The sequence below is a fragment of the Mesoplodon densirostris genome, chromosome 19, assembly GCF_025265405.1.
Source record: "Mesoplodon densirostris isolate mMesDen1 chromosome 19, mMesDen1 primary haplotype, whole genome shotgun sequence".
NCBI classification, from domain to species: Eukaryota; Metazoa; Chordata; class Mammalia; order Artiodactyla; family Ziphiidae; genus Mesoplodon; species Mesoplodon densirostris.
Genome location: NC_082679.1, coordinates 53342546 through 53359326, shown reverse-complemented (window position 1 = coordinate 53359326; position 16781 = coordinate 53342546). Strand labels below are relative to the sequence as shown.

Below are 16781 nucleotides of genomic sequence, written 5' to 3'. Positions count from 1 at the left end.
TCCCTCTCTCCTGATGGTGCCAGTCAGATGCAAAGGGGAAGGGGCAAATGGATCCCTCCCTGGAGCCCAGAACTGTACTGTAAGCTCTTGGTGATAGTGGAACATGCCATAGGCATAATCCATTCATATGCATGATTTTGTCCACTGAGTGACAATCCAACATGTAGCCAGAAACCACTTTGAATGTCACTCCTGTTCTACTCCAGACTCCTGTGAGGGGTTTCTAGCCTTCCCTGCCCATGGTGGACTATTTTGCCTGCAATTAGCCCCTCTGCCACAAGAGGTCAGCACCTATCTAGCTGCACTGTTAGCCAGAGGGACTCTTTTTTTTTTTTTTCCTGCCAGTAATTCATCTCAGAGACTGAGACAGACTCACGGCTTCTCTCTTCTTTTCTCCTCCTCCCCTCCCCACCCCCCACATCAGTGTCCCCTGGACCACAGGTCTCCATATGCTTTGTGCACATGCTTTGGTATCATCTCATCCCCCTCTAGTTGAGAGGTGTGTCTCTAGGGAAGTTGGACCCTCGCAAGCTTCTGTGCATGTATATCTCTCACCCTGACGACCTTCCTGCAGGTACAGCGTCCCCATCATCTGGGTTCCCCTGATGCTGTATCTCAGTTGGTCCTACTACCGAACCCTCGCCCAGGGCAACGTCCGACTCTTCACGTCCTTCACCACAGGTAATGTCGGGTCCTTCCTCAATTGCTCCCGTGGCTCCTGAAGGCCAGAGACCTTGGTGCTCTCCCTGGTCCTGAGTTTCTGAGAACGTAGAACCCTAAGCCATATCACAAAGGTTTTAAAATGAGGTCTATCTGTAGAAATATTCTTCCAAAAGAAATGTCAGACCTCCCCACCCTCCACAAAGTGAGTTTTAAAAAACAACCAGCCACACATTAGCAGACACTACATGAAATCATTTCATCAAGTGGTGTAACAATAAAGACGGGGGTTTCTCACTGAGTCTAAGAATAGAAAAAGTGTGACCTGGGATTGTTCGTCAGGAAACTAAATGAAGTCATTTCACCAGGTGGCACAGCAGAGAGCTGAACTTGGAATGGTTTTCGAACAGAACACAGATTAGAGCCTGGGAGAGAAGGATCCCAGAGTGTCCTAGAATGTCCCCCAGGGCAAAGGCCTGGCGGCAGAAGCCCTGACTCAGAGTAGCAACCCACTAACCTCTACTGAGTACTTATCACATGCCTGGTGCTTTCCAGGGACCATCTCATTTAACCCTCCCAACAGCCCCACAAGAAAGGTACACCCCTTTAGAGATAAGGAAATGGAACCTCAGGAAGTCAAGCGAGCAATTCAGGGTCACGTGGCTAGGATGTAGATGCTAGGTGCCACCCAGGCGGGCAGGGGACAGTGAGAAGGGCTGACATGGGGTGACTTCCAAAGAGCCTGTGAGGCTGAGTCTCTCAGGGCAGCCACAGGTTTGGGCCTCTTCTGCCAGCCTGCTTCCCAAGTTCATCACCTACCTTTGGTCTCCAGGTGCGTGCCACCTGCCCAGGTCATCTGTCCGTCCTGGCAGAACCTGCCTTGGGGAAGTGCTTGCCCATGGCAAATGGCTCAGACAGAGGCTGGGTAGGGGGACAGGTGGGAGAGGGGTGCTGGGAATAGCTCAGGTGGGCTTTCCTCTCCTGATCACATGTCATGTTCTGAACTGTGAGCCTCTGAACCCCTGTCTCTGCCAGACACAGGCTCCTTCTCTCCACACTCCGAGGCTCTCTCCTGCCCGCCTCCCCCAGGAGGAGGAGTGGAGGGCTGAATGGTTTAGATGAGAGGGGCCACAGCCACAGCGCTGGGAGCCCCAGTTTTCCCACCTGGTCCAGGATGGGGAAGGGCTGAGCCAGCTGCAGGAAGTCCCCCAGAGCCCAGGCTGCTCCCGGTCCCCAGGGGTTAATGTGTGTACCCCTCGAGCCAAGGTTACCCTTTTCTGCCCACGCTGACTAGCTTAGGCACAGCACAGGGCTTGTTGCTGAGACGGCCTGCTCGCTGAATCACCCACTGTCTGCCGGGCGCTTCCCTAACAATCACCAACAGTGGCGGGGCTGCCAGGGCTGGGGCCGGAGGGGGAACGGGATGCCGGAGCTTTGGCCCAGGTCCCTTTGCAGGATTCCTCCAGAGATGCCACTCGGTACCAGCTCCGGCCTGATGGGCTGACGGGGGTGATGCTGGGGTGAGGGGGCGGGCGGAGACTTGACCTATAGGAGGGGACTCGTCTGCGAGGCAGGGAGGGTGATTCGACGGCTTCATCAGAACCACGGGCCTCTGCAGAGAGCTGAAATGTGCTGTCTAATAAAGGTCTAGTGTCGGGGGTTAGCGGGACTGTGACCGTGATGCCAGCGATGGTGGCGTGAGAGCCCCACACGCCTCCCTCACCTGCAGCTCATCAGGCAAGGCGCAGGCCACAGGGAGAGAAAAATCGAGCCACAAAGCAAGGCGCGTGGAAACTCAGCAGGGTCCCAGCACAGCTGCTGGACCAAGGGTGCACTGGAGGAAATGCAGGAGACTCAGGGTGCCAGGGAGCAGTGGAAGCTGCACGGAGACACCAGTGCAAGGCTGAAATTCCTAGGCGCGTGTGTGAAAATGCTTTGGAAAGCAGAGGGCTTCTGCACATCCAGGCTGGCCCCCAGCACGGTTCCTGGAGGCGCATTAGAGTGAGTGCAGAGCAGCGTCCTAGGCAAGGATTCAGGCCTCCATGCGATTGTGGTGGGAGCCCCAGCCAAGGTCAAGACCAAAGTCTGTGGCCAGGGAATACTTCTGTATGTCCAGTCCTTTCCCTGCTGATGAGAGAGCTACACAGCGAGGAAGGGCTCCTGCACTCTGGGGCAGGGGGGCGGGGGAGCTGGGAAACTCCTTCTCTCCCAACCAGGGACCCTCCAGAGCCCTGCAAGGAGAACTGAGGAAACACAGCGCAAGGAGGACTGTGTGGAACTTAGATGTACTTTGACTCATTATATTTAAAAATTGTTGTTGCTGCTTGTTATATATGAGGCATATTATATTATTATAAGTATTAATATACAATATATTATCCTTATATATAAGATATATATTTATCACATAATCAGGTGTTATATTCCCTCTGTCTTAGCCACAGCCCTTCACAAGTGGTAGGATATTTTACTGTTGAGAAAACACGTAGATGGTACAGAGCTGGGATCTGAACCCAGGTCTGCAAATCCAAAGCCCAGGCTCCCTGCACTTCACTAGGGTGTCCTGAAAGACCCCAGAGGTGTCCAGCCTTCCCTCAAAGTGGGACCTGGCCACCCAGAGCAGCCCAGCCAGGGCTGGATGGCCACTGACAGGCAATGCTGTCAGGCAAGTGTCTCATGCCAGATGTGGACACAGCAGGCCCCACTGATGAGAACTGTCAGACCAGCTCAACACCTGATTTGAGAAAGATTGGCTGGGTCCTTTGGGGATTGCACCTTAGCTGCGTTGTGTGTTACTTTCCAGGCAAGGTGTGAAAAATCCTTCCTTAGCTTAGAGACTCACTTGGAACCGTCTATCAGAATGGCCCTGGGCCTGGAATCTGGTCCAAAGAGTAGGAAAGCCACCTCTCCTCCTCACCTTCCTGGGCTCTCTCCTTACTCACTAGTTTCCTGCGGTCATTCACACTGGGCACAGTCCTTCAGAAGTGCTTTCTTAAACACAACCAGAGGCTGCCACTGTTCTGCTCTTAGAACAGTACGGGTCCAATCTCATCTTTGTCCAGCCCTCCAGAGAGACCTGGGCTGGCCCCTGAATCTCCCACGAGTGTCTGAGCACCTGCTGTGCTAAGCACAGGAGATACAGAACGAAATACCCACTCTGCCCGTAAAATGCTCACAACCTGGTGGGGACAACTGAGTAGAACAGCAGCCATAGCTCAACATGATAAAGGATGATGTGGCAGGCCTCGAACCCGGCCCAGGTCGGGACAAAGGGCGTCTGCGGAGGCTTCTCACAGGAGGAGACACGTGGGGTAAGGAAGAGAGAGGGAATTCCAGCGAAGGAAAAGATATGTGTGGGTGGGGAACGTGGGCATCTCAGGAGCCACAAGTGGTTCGGTTTGGCCCCCGTACAGGGTGATGGGCAATGAGGCAGGGATGTGGCTGGCAGGGCTGGGTCTCAAGGGAGCTCGAGTGCCAGGCTAGGGGTTTGGACTTTACCTAAAGAGAACGAGGCACCACAGGAGGGTTTTAACACATGTAGGGCCAGAGAGCTGGAGTAGGAAGCTGATGCAGCCACCGGGTGATGAGGCGGTGGGGGCGTCAGAGCAGGGAACTGAGCCAAGAGATTTTTTTTTAAATTGAGGTGAGATACATATAACATAAACTGAACCATTCTGAAGAGAACAATTCAGTGGCATTTAGTACATTCACAGTGTTGTGCCACCATCACTTTTGTCTAGTTCCAAAAGGTTTTCATCACCCCAAAAGGAAACCCCATCCCCACTGAGCTGCTGCTCCCCATTCCCCCCCTCATCCAGCCCCTGGCAACCACCAGTCTACTTCTGTCTCTCTACATTTGCCTATTCTGGACATGCCATATAAATAGACTCCTACAATATGTGGTCTTTTGTGTCTGGCTTTTTCTTTACTTTGCCAGAAGATACTAAGGAGAGGCAGCTGGCAGAGCTTGGTGACATGTTGGACACCGGAGAGAGGAATAAGTTGAGCCTTAGGTAATGTGTGGAAGTCATTAACCCCCCCACTGAGGTACAGCCTGGGGTGATAGGGTGGGCAGGAAGGAAGAAGAAGATGATTGGCTTCATTTGGAAGCTGCTGACCTTGGAGGCGGGGCTGTGGACAGCTGCATGGAGATGCCCAGTAGCAAGTGGCTGCCCAGGGCTGAGCTGGAGGCATAGATCTGGGGCTTGTCAGCAGGCAGGTGCGCTGACATCCTAGATCAAACAGAGAGCATATAAGAGGGGAGCGTCAAGGTTTTGACCCTGGGGACAGAGGCAGTTTCCACGATGGAGCCTGACAAAGGGCATCTAGAGAAGAGGAGAAAAGCCAAGTATCCCAGCAGGCAGGGAGTGGAGCTGTGTGTTCAAACCTTGTTGGTTCCAGTTCCTTTGAGAATCTGAAAATTTGTGGACTCAACCCCCAGAAAGATGCACACAGACGCATCGTTTGGGATACCATGTCAATAGGTTCACTCTGAAATCCGATCAAGGACTCTGGGTATTCATAAACCTCAGAATGGGAACTTATGGGGTTACAGATTCAAAAATAGAGTGGTCGCCAATGTCATAGGCCACAGCCAAGTTAGAGACGAATTGAAAAAAATTACTACGCTCTGGCAAGAAATACATCACAAATGGCCTTTGCAGTTCTTTGTAGAAGACAGACTTTAGGGACTTGAGCGAATGGGAAGAGGTGAAGTAGATTTGAGTCTAGCCAGCCTTTTCAGTAGGTTTGGCTCTGAAGGTACTGCATCTATGATGGGGAAGTCTTAAAGATGAGCAGAAGAGCCAGTGGAGGAGAAGCTGAAGATGCCCAGAGTGGTTGGTTGGGATGGAGGGGCCAGAGGGGAGGCAGCCGGAGGGCTGAGCACTACCTAGCGGGGTGAGCTGGACAAGTAACGTAAGTTGTCTGTAATTCCACCTCCTCACTCACGTGGGCAGTGCTAGTGCTTCCCTCGAGAGGCTGGAGTGAGATGAAATGTGAAGTCGCCCATGTAAAGCACTTGAGTGGCACCTGGCATGAAGGGTGCCTCAATACACATCTGCTGCTGCTATTATTATTATTATCATTATTGCCACCATCCAGTGCCCAGGTACCTGGGTACACACTTCTTCTCTGAGGAGCAAGAAGGAAGTTTCAGGGTTGGGGCACAATCAGGTGTGGTTGAAGGTGGGCGGATGTGAAGGAGCTGTCCTCCCCCACCTTCCTTTCTTCCACCCCAAGGCATCTTTTCTCAGTGAAGTAGGAGGCTAGGTGGAAGGAACGGGGGATGTTTGAGGGCAGTGGGGAGGGAGCTGAACCTGGAGACGTAAAAGGATCACCAGGCAGTGTTTGAGGTCTAGCTGAGGTTGAAGGCGCCAGACCCATGGCTACACACGTCTCCTCTGTGTTCAGCAGCTTGCGTGTGGAGTGGAGAAATAGGTTCTTGTGTTGATCCCGGCTTGGGAGGTCATGGGGACAGCTGAGGTCAAAAGAGAATGGCTAGCTTTAGAAAACAGTTTGGTAGTTTCCTCAAAAGTTAAACATAGTTGCAGTAGGTGCCAGCAATTCCACTCCTAGGCATATACCCAAGACAACTGAAAACATACGTCCACACAAAAAATCACACATGAATGTTCATAGCAGCATTATTCATAATAGCCAAAAAGTAGAAACAACCCAGCTGTCCATCCGCTGATGAGTGGGTGAACAAATGTGGTGCATCCATATTAATAAGGAATATTATTCAGCCTTAAAAAGGAATGAAGTTCTGATACATGCTACAACGTGGATGAACCTTGAAAATATTGTAACTAAAAGAAGCCAGTCACAAAAGACCACATACTGTATGAGTCCATTGATACAAAATATCCAGAATAGGCAAATGCAATAGACAGAAAGTAGATTAGGGGATTCCTGGCTCTGGGAAATGGCAGGGGCTGGAGGAAATGCACAGTGACTGCTAATGGGTAAAGGGTTTCTTTCTGGGGTGATAAAAATGTTCTAAAATTGTGGTGATGGTTGTACAACTCTGAGTGTACTAAAAACCATTGAACTGTACACTTTAAATGGGTGAATTGTAAGATATGTGAGTTATATTTCAATAAAGCTGCTCTTTTTTAAAAGAGAGAGCAAGTATAGCCAAAGCAATAGCTTGTGGAGAAAAGAAGTAGAACTAAGAGGGTGAGCATAGACATGAAGAAAACTGTGACAAAAGCTCAAGTGTCGGTGAAGTCAAAGAATGGATGAAGTAGAGAAAAGAAAGGAGAGCCGGAAGGACTGCAGGCTGTCCGCCGAGGGCTGGGCGTGGGGAACCTCACACTTCACGATAATTACATCTCTCCAGTCTTCTGGTCTCCGGGCTAATCATCTTCAGGTTTTTCACATCTTCCTCATATGCCATGATTTTAAGTATTGTTCCCGAACCTATCTCTCCTTGGGTTTTCCTGGCCCTCCTGGCCCCCCAGTCCCGGGTGGTTAACATCTTCCACCAATAGCCCCCCAGCTCTGCTGGCTTCATCAGGATCGTCCCTCCCTCTCCTCCATGCTGCTGGGGCAAGGTCACTTTTTCCTGGTGTCTTAGTCCATTCAGGGTGCTATAACAAAACATCACAGACTGGGTGGCTTGTAAACAACAGAAATTAATTGCTCACGATTCTGGAGGCTGGAAGTCCAAGATCAGGGTGTCAGCATGGTCAGGTGAGGGCCCTCTTCTAGGTCAAAGACTCATTGTATCCCCACATGGCAGAAAGCGGAAGAGTTCTCTCAAGCCTCTTTTGTAAGGGAATTAGTCCTATTCACTCCATGACCTAATCACCTCCCATCACCTTGGGGGTTAGGTTTCAACATATGAATTTGAGGGAACACGTTCCGACCATAGCACCAGGTAAAGGTCCAGTGCTGGCCATAGCTGTTCCTCTTACAGTCCCTTTAAGGAAGATCTCAGATGTCTAGCCAAATCTTACTCTGATACCAAAGCCAGACAAAGACACCACAAGAAAGAAAACTACAAACTAATATCACTGACGAATATAGATACAACAGTCCTCAACAAAACACTAGAAAACTGAATCCTAGAACACATTAAAGGATTATACACCACCACCAAATGGGATTTATTCCAGAATGCAAGGGTGGTTCAACATCTGAAATCCATGTAATACCCCACATCAATAGTCCTCTGCGAGGACTCCTCCTAAGCCCAACATAGATCGTCACAGCCTCCTTCCCATTTTGATTCAAAGGCCCTAATAGTGGGGCTGGGCCCCATAGCTGCTGGGCAGAGGGCAGCAGCTCCTAAGGTGACAGGGCCTTGAGACAGGATCTCTGGAGCTACCAGGCACTGCTGTGCCCCGGGGCTGTCTGCCCTGACCTTGCCTCTCTCCTGCCCCTCTGCAGAGTACTCAGTAGCCATGCCTGAGTCCACGTTCCCGGCCCTCTTCATGCTGGGGCTGCTCCTCTGGAGCCTCGTAGAGTACCTCATCCACCGCTTCCTGTTCCACATGAAGCCCCCCAGTGACAGCTCTTACCTCATCATGCTGCACTTCGTCATGCACGGCCAGCACCACAAGGTGAGCAGGGCAGGCTCTCACCCGGGTCCCTGCCACTGTGACCCACCCGTGGGAGCTGCCCATCATGGTGGGAGTCAGGTTGAGAGCGAGGGGAAATCAAGGGCGTGTGCCTGGGTCCTAACCTGCCAAAGACTAGTGAGCATGTGTGTCCAACTTTAATCCTCACAGCAACTTCATTCCTTCATTTATTCATTCATTCAGTAAATGCTCACTTAAGTGCTCACTATGTGCTGGGCACTGTTCTAGACACCATTGAACAAAACAGTCAAGAATCACTGCCCTTGTGGAGCTTCATTCTGAAGATGGTGCTACAGTTCTCCCCATTCCACAGACTGGCAGACTGAGGCTTGGGGAAATAAAGGAACTAAGGAATTCACCCAAGGTCACACCTGGATGTTGTCCCCTGTGGAATCCAGAGTCTGTGCTCTCAGCCATCCACCCGCCATGGGGCTCCTCAAGGGCAACATGATGGTCCCAGCAGCTGGGATTGGAAGCCAGGTCTGCCCAGAGGAAGTTGTGTCCCCCTGCTGCTTCTCTGTCCCTGCACCGTGCTGTTCTCAGCCTGTCCCAGGGTCTCCATCCTCCCCCCTCCCTTCGTTCCTTCTTTGCCCTGGAGCTGGTGTTCTGGCACATGGCCAGCAAGTCCTGTTGCTCCTGGTCAGAGGGGAGGGAGGCCCACATCAGTATATTGCTCTTTCTCTGTCACCTGATTTCTCTCTCTCCTCTTTCAGCCCAGAGAGGGTCTCTCCTCAGAATACTCACACAGTCTCTAAAATCTTACCTGTCTGCCAGGCCCTTGGCTTGTGGAGCTCCAGAGCCAAAGACTAGGTTCTTTTGTTGTCTGGTTCACTGTGACAACACCCCCTTGGAACAAAGAAGGCCACCTGGGGTGGGGGACCTGCCTGTTAACACTTCCAGGATCGTCTACCATGTGCGCCTTCATCACCCTCAGGCCTTGTCCAGGTGCCCCGCCTGGTACTTGGGGTGGGGGGTTGGGCCTCCTCTCTAGCACCGAACAAATTCCAGAGCCACAGGGGCCTCTTGAGCATAAAGAGGGGCTCTGCTCTGTGAGCATCCTGCCCACATCACACCCACCCCTGTTTTCTTGGCCGGTTTTCCAGGTCCCATCCTGGCTTGGAAATTAGGGGTGGGACAGGCTCTCCAGAGCTTTTAGGCTTGGTGGCCCACCCTCCCCAAAGCCACTGAGGGTGCCAAGCCTACACCCTCCCTGGACTGTCTGGGCTGCTCCGCCCCATCCCCCATGGGAGCACCTCTGGGCTGGCATGCTGTGTGTGACCACAGTCAGGCTCTGGGGCCCCGGGCTGCGTCCTGACACATGAGCCCCTCCATTCACAGGCACCCTTCGACGAGTCCCGCCTGGTCTTCCCCCCTGTGCCAGCCTCTCTGGTGATAGCTTTCTTCTACATGTTCTTACGGCTTATCCTGCCCGAGGCGGTGGGGGGCACTGTGTTTGCAGGGGGCCTCCTGGGCTACGTCATCTACGACATGACCCACTACTATCTGCACTTCGGCTCCCCGCACAAGGGCTCCTACCTGTACAACCTGAAGGCCTACCACGTCAAGCACCACTTCGCAAATCAGCAGTCAGGTGAGGACCTGCCGGTGCCTCCCCGCTTCTCGTTTGTTCATTTCTTATGTGACAGCTACCCGTGAGCTTCTAGCCAGGGCCAGGCACGGTTCTGGGGATACACAGTCAGCAAGGCAAGCGTGGAACTCCCATCCTCGTCCCTGGGGCAGGGGGCTGTGCAGAGACAGACAAACAAGGAAACCAGTAAATAGCAAAGACCATTTCAGGCAGTGAAAAGTGCCACAAAGAAAATAAAGCAAAGTGATGTTACAGAAACCATGTCAGCGGGGGAGGGGACCCACACTGTTTAATAATATAGAATGTGAGTCACAGATGGGATTTTACATTTTCTAGTAGCCACATTAACAAGTAAAATTAAACCAATGAAGTTAATTTTAATAATGTAGTTTATTAAGCCTAATACAACCAAAATATTATCATTTCAATGTGTGATCAATATAAAAATTGTTGGGAATTCCCTGGAGGCCCAGTGGTTAGGACTCAGTGCTTTCAGCCTGAGGACTCGGCCTGCCGTGGGCCCAGGTTTGATCCCTGGTTGGGGAACTGGGATCCCTCAAGCCGTGCGGCGTGGCAAAAAAAAAAAAAAAATTGTTAATGAGAAATTTTACGTTCTTTCCTTCTATTAAGTCTTCAATATCCGGTGTGTATCTCACACTTACAAGCCCATCGCCATTCAAGGGCTAAATGTTCATTGGAAATACTTGATCCATATTTAGAGTTTATAAAATTTACAGTCAAAAAGGTAGATTCACATACATGAGTTGCTCCAAACGTGCCTAAAAGTTTTCCAGTAACTGAATCGAGTATAGCTTTTTACATTGAAATGTAAGTTAATTAAAATGAAATGAAATTGGGCATTTAGTCCCTCCATAGCTCAGGCCACATTTCCAGTGCTCAGGAGTCACATGGGCTAGTGGCTACCCTGCTGGACAGCAGAATGCTAGCTAAAGTGGTCCAGGAAGGTGTCACTGCAGAGACGTCATTAGAGCTGAGACCTGAATTAGGAGAAGCCAGCAATCCAATGTCTGGAGAAAGAGCACCCCAGGAGCAACAGGTGCGAAGCCTTGAAGCAGGAATGAACTTGGCATCTTCAAAGAGAAGGAGGCGGCTGGAGTGTGAGGGAGAGAGAGAGGAGGAGGCAGGCAGCAGCCAGGCTCTCCCAGGAAGCCAGGGCAGATAAGAAATTTGGGGTTATTCCAACAGTATCCTTGGGAGTCTAGAAGCACTGGTACCCTGCTCTTGACTTCTGCCAGAATGACCCTGAGAGTTGGGAAGGCCATCGGGGACCGATGTTGAAATCTTCCCCACGTGCTAGCCCCAGCTAGGCTCCCTTCCGAGCAAGTTGACTCCTTCAAGAATGCCTCGTCTTCTCCCCATTTGTCTCCCTCTCTAGGATTTGGCATCAGCACTAAAGTTTGGGATCACTTTTTCCACACCCTTATTCTGGAAGAACCCCACCCGAAGATACAGTGACAACTCCCAGCCCTGTTGTCCTGCCCTGAGCCCCGCTGTGGCCCCTACCCCAGTCCACCCCCATCCAGACCCTGCAAAGAAGGTTTGCTTGACCAGGCAGTGCGGGCTTTGTCCGGCCCTTGGGCTTGGTGGAGGGTGTTGGGGAAACCCTGAAGCCCGAGGCTAACCCTGAGACTGCCCTCCTGACCCAGCACAGGAGGGTCACGTCCACTTGGTGGCCCAGTGGCCCTCAGGGACTAGCTTTTTCCTGGAGCATCCCAGCCTCTTCACTCACACCCCCGCCCAGTGCCTTAGCCCACAGGACTGCTTCAGGACCTGGCGAGTGGGGACTTTCCTAAGGGGAGTGAAGGCAACTGACCCCTGGGACCAGCTGGTGTCCCACCTGTGTCTTAGCACCCTGAAGCTGCCAGTGTTAACAGTGAAGAATGGGGTCTGTAGGGCCATGACCCTCGTCTTCCCCACCTTCTGTTCCCGGGGAGTGTGTGGTGGCTCTGGCTGTTCTCCTGAGGACTGGAGGACGCAGAGGTGGATGAAGCACTCTCCGAAGAGGAGAAAGCAGGAAGCCTCCTACAGGCCATCCCCAATCCTGGGGCGGCACCTTTGTCCCCTGCCAATGACAAATGCCAGCTGCATCACCAGGTGCCTCGGGCTGTGACACATCCAGCACCCACACGCCTGGCCCTCACCTGTCTGTGCAGGTGGGCCGAGAATAGCTGTTGCGGGTCTCAAGGCTGGAGGGAGCCCACGCCCCTTTCTTTAGGAAGCACCAGCTGCTCTAGCCATCTCTCCGCCTCCAGAATCACAAAGCTTTTCCCCAAGGAAGGCTAAAGAGACCTCTCCATGGATGGGACCCCTATCCTGTCCCCAGCCATTCTCGACCTCCACCTGGCATAAGTGGGCCCCTGCCCGCCTCACTCAGGACCCTTCCAGCCAGTGCCTCCTTAAGCCAAGAAGAAGCCTTGATGCGGTGCCTTATCTCCCAGCCCCTCCCACCCCAGCGGATGAGGTTCCCACCCTTTCTTCCTCATAACCAAAACCCTCGCTGCTCATAAGAGGGTCTTATTTATAAACTATATAAATACTCTTAGTCGGGCCCCAGACCAAGTAGCTGCCCCAGACCTTTCTAATCCTACATGTCGAGCTTATGTAAAAACGTTTTTGTCTTATTTTTGTTCCCTTCTTACCCACAAACCATTACTACTTGAAACTTTTTAAAAACTCTATGTGTGTAAAGGCTAAAGGGAAGCAGTTTGACCGATCCTGTGATTTGTACTGTTTACTGCGGGGTTATTTAAAGATTTTGGAATAAATATACAAACTACTGTTGTGAAATAAAGGTGTAAATAAATTGTATATTTTGAAAAATAAACACATTGGAAAAGAAACCAAAAAAGATGAGGTGTTACTTGCTGATGGCGACTCACCAGACTTTGTCGAGGCCGGGGAGGCGCAGAAGGGTTTGGGGGTGTGGCTGGTTGAGCAGGAAGGAGTATTTATTCGATCGCTGACCAGGTTGTGTAGACTTGCTAGGGTATAGTGATGATAAAAATCAGAGCAACCCCTATCCTTTTATTCGATTTTATTACTGTTTGGGTTTTTTTTTGGCCACTGCCTCGGGGCTTGTGGGATCTTAGTTCCCCGACCAGGGATCAAACCCACGCCATTCACAGTGAAATCGCGAGGCCCTAACCACTGGACCACCAGGGAATTCCCTCGTTACTGTTTTTCAATTCTCTGCAGACAGCATCTCCCCCTCACTGCTTATACCTGGAGGTGGGCATAAGGGGGCGTCACTCCCACCAACTGCCTTGGTACACAACAGAGGAGGTGTTTCTTTTGGAATTTATCAGACCACAGCTAAGACTCTAGTTGACTTTTCTAAGGCTCCAGCAACAAATGCCCAACGTAGGAACTAGAACTTGAGGCCAGCTCAGTCTGGGTGAAACAGTTTCCCAGGATATCTTCCCAGCCACCACATCAGAACCACCTATGGAACCTATCAAACCACAGATCCAAGTCCTCAACACTCAGAGTCTCATTCAGTAGGTGCGGCAGAGGTGGGCTCTGCATTCGCCTGCACAAGGATGCGGAGGCAAAGATGAAAGCGGAGGCAAGCTGATGTTGGCGAGACTGTGGCCACGTGGAGGGGCCCCCGCTCCCGCTGCCTCTCCCTGCTCCAGAGAGCAGCTCCCAGCCTAAAGGTTAGGGCGACCTGTCTGAGCCAACCCTCCCTCAAGCTCCTGGAATCAGGCCATCAAAGCAGCAGAAATCCAACCTCCATTCCCTAGCTGCTGTTGGGAATCCAACCATGGAGCATCACTCCCCAGGGGAAGGAAGAAACAAAAAGCAGGAGTAAAGGAAGAGATCAACTAGTTGTAAATATGCGAGTCTACCGGAGACAGGTCTAAGATGAGCAAGTTTGAGCAAAAAATTAATTGGAAAAAAAATTCTTTAAAAAGATTAAAACAGAGCTAGTAAGAAGTGCCAAAACCTATGTGAGTTTGTAGCATGGTAATGAGAAGATTTAGGGGAAAACAAAAAACAAAAAAGGGGAAAACAAAAAACAAAAAACAAGCCAATCTATTAATGAAAAGGTCCACTCAGTGAATATTGGACAGACTCCCCCAGAGCTTCCTGCTGTGCTGGCTAGAACTTTCCAGGGGGTTAGGAATTTCCACAAGGCCTTGGAAGGGAGAGAATGAGCCCCATCCTACAGAAGAGAATAATATAGAAAGTGCCCTTAACCTCAAACCAGTTGGCACTCACAGTGCAGTCCCTGCTGGAGTCAGAGAATTTTATCTTCAAGTGAAAGAGACCCAAGGAGGAGTCAAAGATTAGATGCTAAAGCCAGCAAGGGACATTATCAAGTTGCCAGCACATCTAGCATGATGGGAAAGCCTAAAACTTGGAGCACGTGATTATTTCTGTAGTGGGAGAAGACAGAAAAATCATCAAGGAAGTTTAATGTTTACGTGGGCGAAGGGCCATTTAAATTCTGATCAGTGTAAAGTAAATATGCAGGTTGATTGACTCTCAATGACCCTAGCAACTTACCTGATTCTCTAGCAACAACCCAGCTGCCCTGGCAGTGGTTGGGGACATAGCCGTTATCTTTATTTCTGGCATCGCTCCACCTCCAGACACGCTGTCTTTGGGCGTTTCCCCGCTGACCTGAAGAACCGCCCTCTTAACTTGACTCCGTTCCACTCCTGCATTGGCTCTAGCCTCCCATCTCTGTCTTTGAACTTTGTACTGTTTCTAATTGTGCTCAGCGCAAAGCCTAACTTGTAACAGGCCCCAATAAATGTTAGTCTTTGTCAGATCTCTAGCAGGTTACATTGTTTGGGCTTTGGTTTTCCACCGGTCCCCTGGCCTCTGCTGCCCTCTGGTGACAGCATGCGGCTCTGCCCTCTTATGACTGGAAATCAGATGTCTGTTGATTGTAAAATTCCATCCCTTTTCCACCTTACCTGTTCTCTTAACTTACTGTTTTGTGTCATCTACTGTTTTTGAGAGGAAGCTGGAACTATACATATGAACTTTCCAGTTCTAACTTTCTATAAAGACATGATTGCAGGGCCTCCCTGGTGGCGCAAGTGGTTGAGGGTCCGCCTGCCGATGCAGGGGATGCGGGTTCGTGCCCCGGTCTGGGAGGATCCCATATGCCGCGGAGCGGCTGGGCCCGTGGGCCATGGCCGCTGGGCCTGCGCGTCCGGAGCCTGCGCGTCCGGAGCCTGTGCTCCGCAGCGGGGGAGGCCACAACAGTGAGAGGCCCGCATACCGCAAAAAAAAAAAAAAAAAAAAAAGACATGATTGCAAAAAAAGATGGAGATTTCTTTACAATGAGGTAATAACTGCACAATGAATAACTGTTATCTATTAAGGATGCTACAGGGTGAATGTGAAATTCGGAAAATGCCAAGAGTCTCATCTGCACTCCATCCCAGACACCTTATTAGCTTATAGTGGGGGAGGGGGAAGAAGGAGCGATAAGAAAAAGAAGAAAAACTATCATTTCGGCAAAAGCGTGACGGTAGGGGGCCGTCTTCATTTAGGTTCCCTAAAAAGCAAACCTTAAAACAAGAACGTGGATGCATGTAGTTTATTTGGGAGGCAATTGCAGAAATAAAGAGTGAGAAATTGGGAAAGATTAGACAGTGGGGGAGCCAAATAAGAATGAGCACGTGAGGTTCTCCTACAGATTCCACAGGGGCATCTTGAGAAGCAGCCAGAATACCTGCCAGAATTGTCCACCTAAAGGACAAGAGGCTGGAACATTTACCCACAGCTTCCTCTCCTATTGGTTGAGCATTGGTGTCAACACCCTTCTCACTGATCTGCTGTCCCAGGGTGCAACGCAACCAGATTCCTTGGCTTTGACAAAGGTCCTGGCACAAAAGCAGAAAGACAGATGTGTGCAATTGAAGTGGGATGCAGTCAGTACAAGCTGAGTGTGAGCTTGCTAGGAACTATCCACCAGAACTGTGGCTGAGTTCCCACAGAACCTTCCACCACAACTGAGGTTAAGACCAGAGGTGGACTGAAGGGATATGACAAGGATCCCAGACATGTTTGCTACAGACCCCAAAAGGCTAGATCCTCAGTGGAAGAGCGAACCAGAAGTAAAACCACCTTCCCGGGGCACTGCAAGTAAAATTACCTTCATGGAGTGGAGAAAAAGCTCTTTTGAGAATATAGAACCACAAACATAGCCCTCATGGTGGTCTGAAGCCTGGATTCACATAAACTGTGTGGTTTGAAACACCTCAAGTCAAAATTTTAGTGTAAAATATCCCTGACAGGTGGAGCCACAAGGCTCTCAGGAGAAGCACTTACAAATTTTGGTGGAAAAATATGTAGCTTCAATCCAGGCCTCAAAAAATTCCCACAGATAAAATTCCAAGGACTATAAGCTCACAATAAAAACAAAACAAAACACACAGGGAAAGAAGGCACCGTGAGTGAATGCTGATGGAAACAACATGCAACAAATACACCAACAAAGACGTCAGACACAGGAATTATGAGATGGGCTAGAAACTTGCCGTTTACTCTCCGGATTCACTCTCCCCTTCTTTCCCATCCCTCTCAGTACCCTGTGAGGCTGATCTGTGTGAACTGTAACAGTGTGTTCTTCTGCATATTGACTGCCAGTTCTGCACATACAGGCATTGGCAAGAGACTGGCGGTCCAGGTGTTTATACCTGGAACTCTTTAATTTACTTCAGCAATGGTTTGTAGTTTTCAGTGTACAAGTCTTTTCACCTACTTGGTTATATTTATTCCCAAATATTTTATTCTTTTGGCTGCTATTGTCATTGGAATTGTTTTCATAATTTCCTTTTTTGTATTTTTCATTGCTGGTGTATAGACACACAACCAATTTTTGTGTTAATCTTATATCCTGCAACTCTGCTGAATTCCTTCATTAGCTCTAGTAAAATTTTTATTGGATACTTGGTTTTCTACAT

The 16781-nt window shown here is 50.3% G+C and overlaps 2 protein-coding genes across 2 annotated transcripts in view; both read left to right on the top strand.

The window, feature by feature from the left end:
* Window positions 1–11310, top strand: part of FA2H (fatty acid 2-hydroxylase) — a 53589-nt gene extending 42279 nt beyond the window's left edge. Inside the window, exons 4-7 of the mRNA XM_060084763.1 lie at window positions 575–681; window positions 8056–8228; window positions 9585–9837; window positions 11231–11310. Coding sequence (XP_059940746.1) covers window positions 575–681; window positions 8056–8228; window positions 9585–9837; window positions 11231–11310 — 613 coding nt within the window. The remainder of the gene's footprint in view (window positions 1–574; window positions 682–8055; window positions 8229–9584; window positions 9838–11230) is intronic.
* A 442-nt stretch (window positions 11311–11752) lies between these two features.
* Window positions 11753–16781, top strand: part of MLKL (mixed lineage kinase domain like pseudokinase) — a 28072-nt gene continuing 23043 nt past the window's right edge. The window contains 1 exon segment of the mRNA XM_060083182.1: window positions 11753–11949. Coding sequence (XP_059939165.1) covers window positions 11753–11949 — 197 coding nt within the window.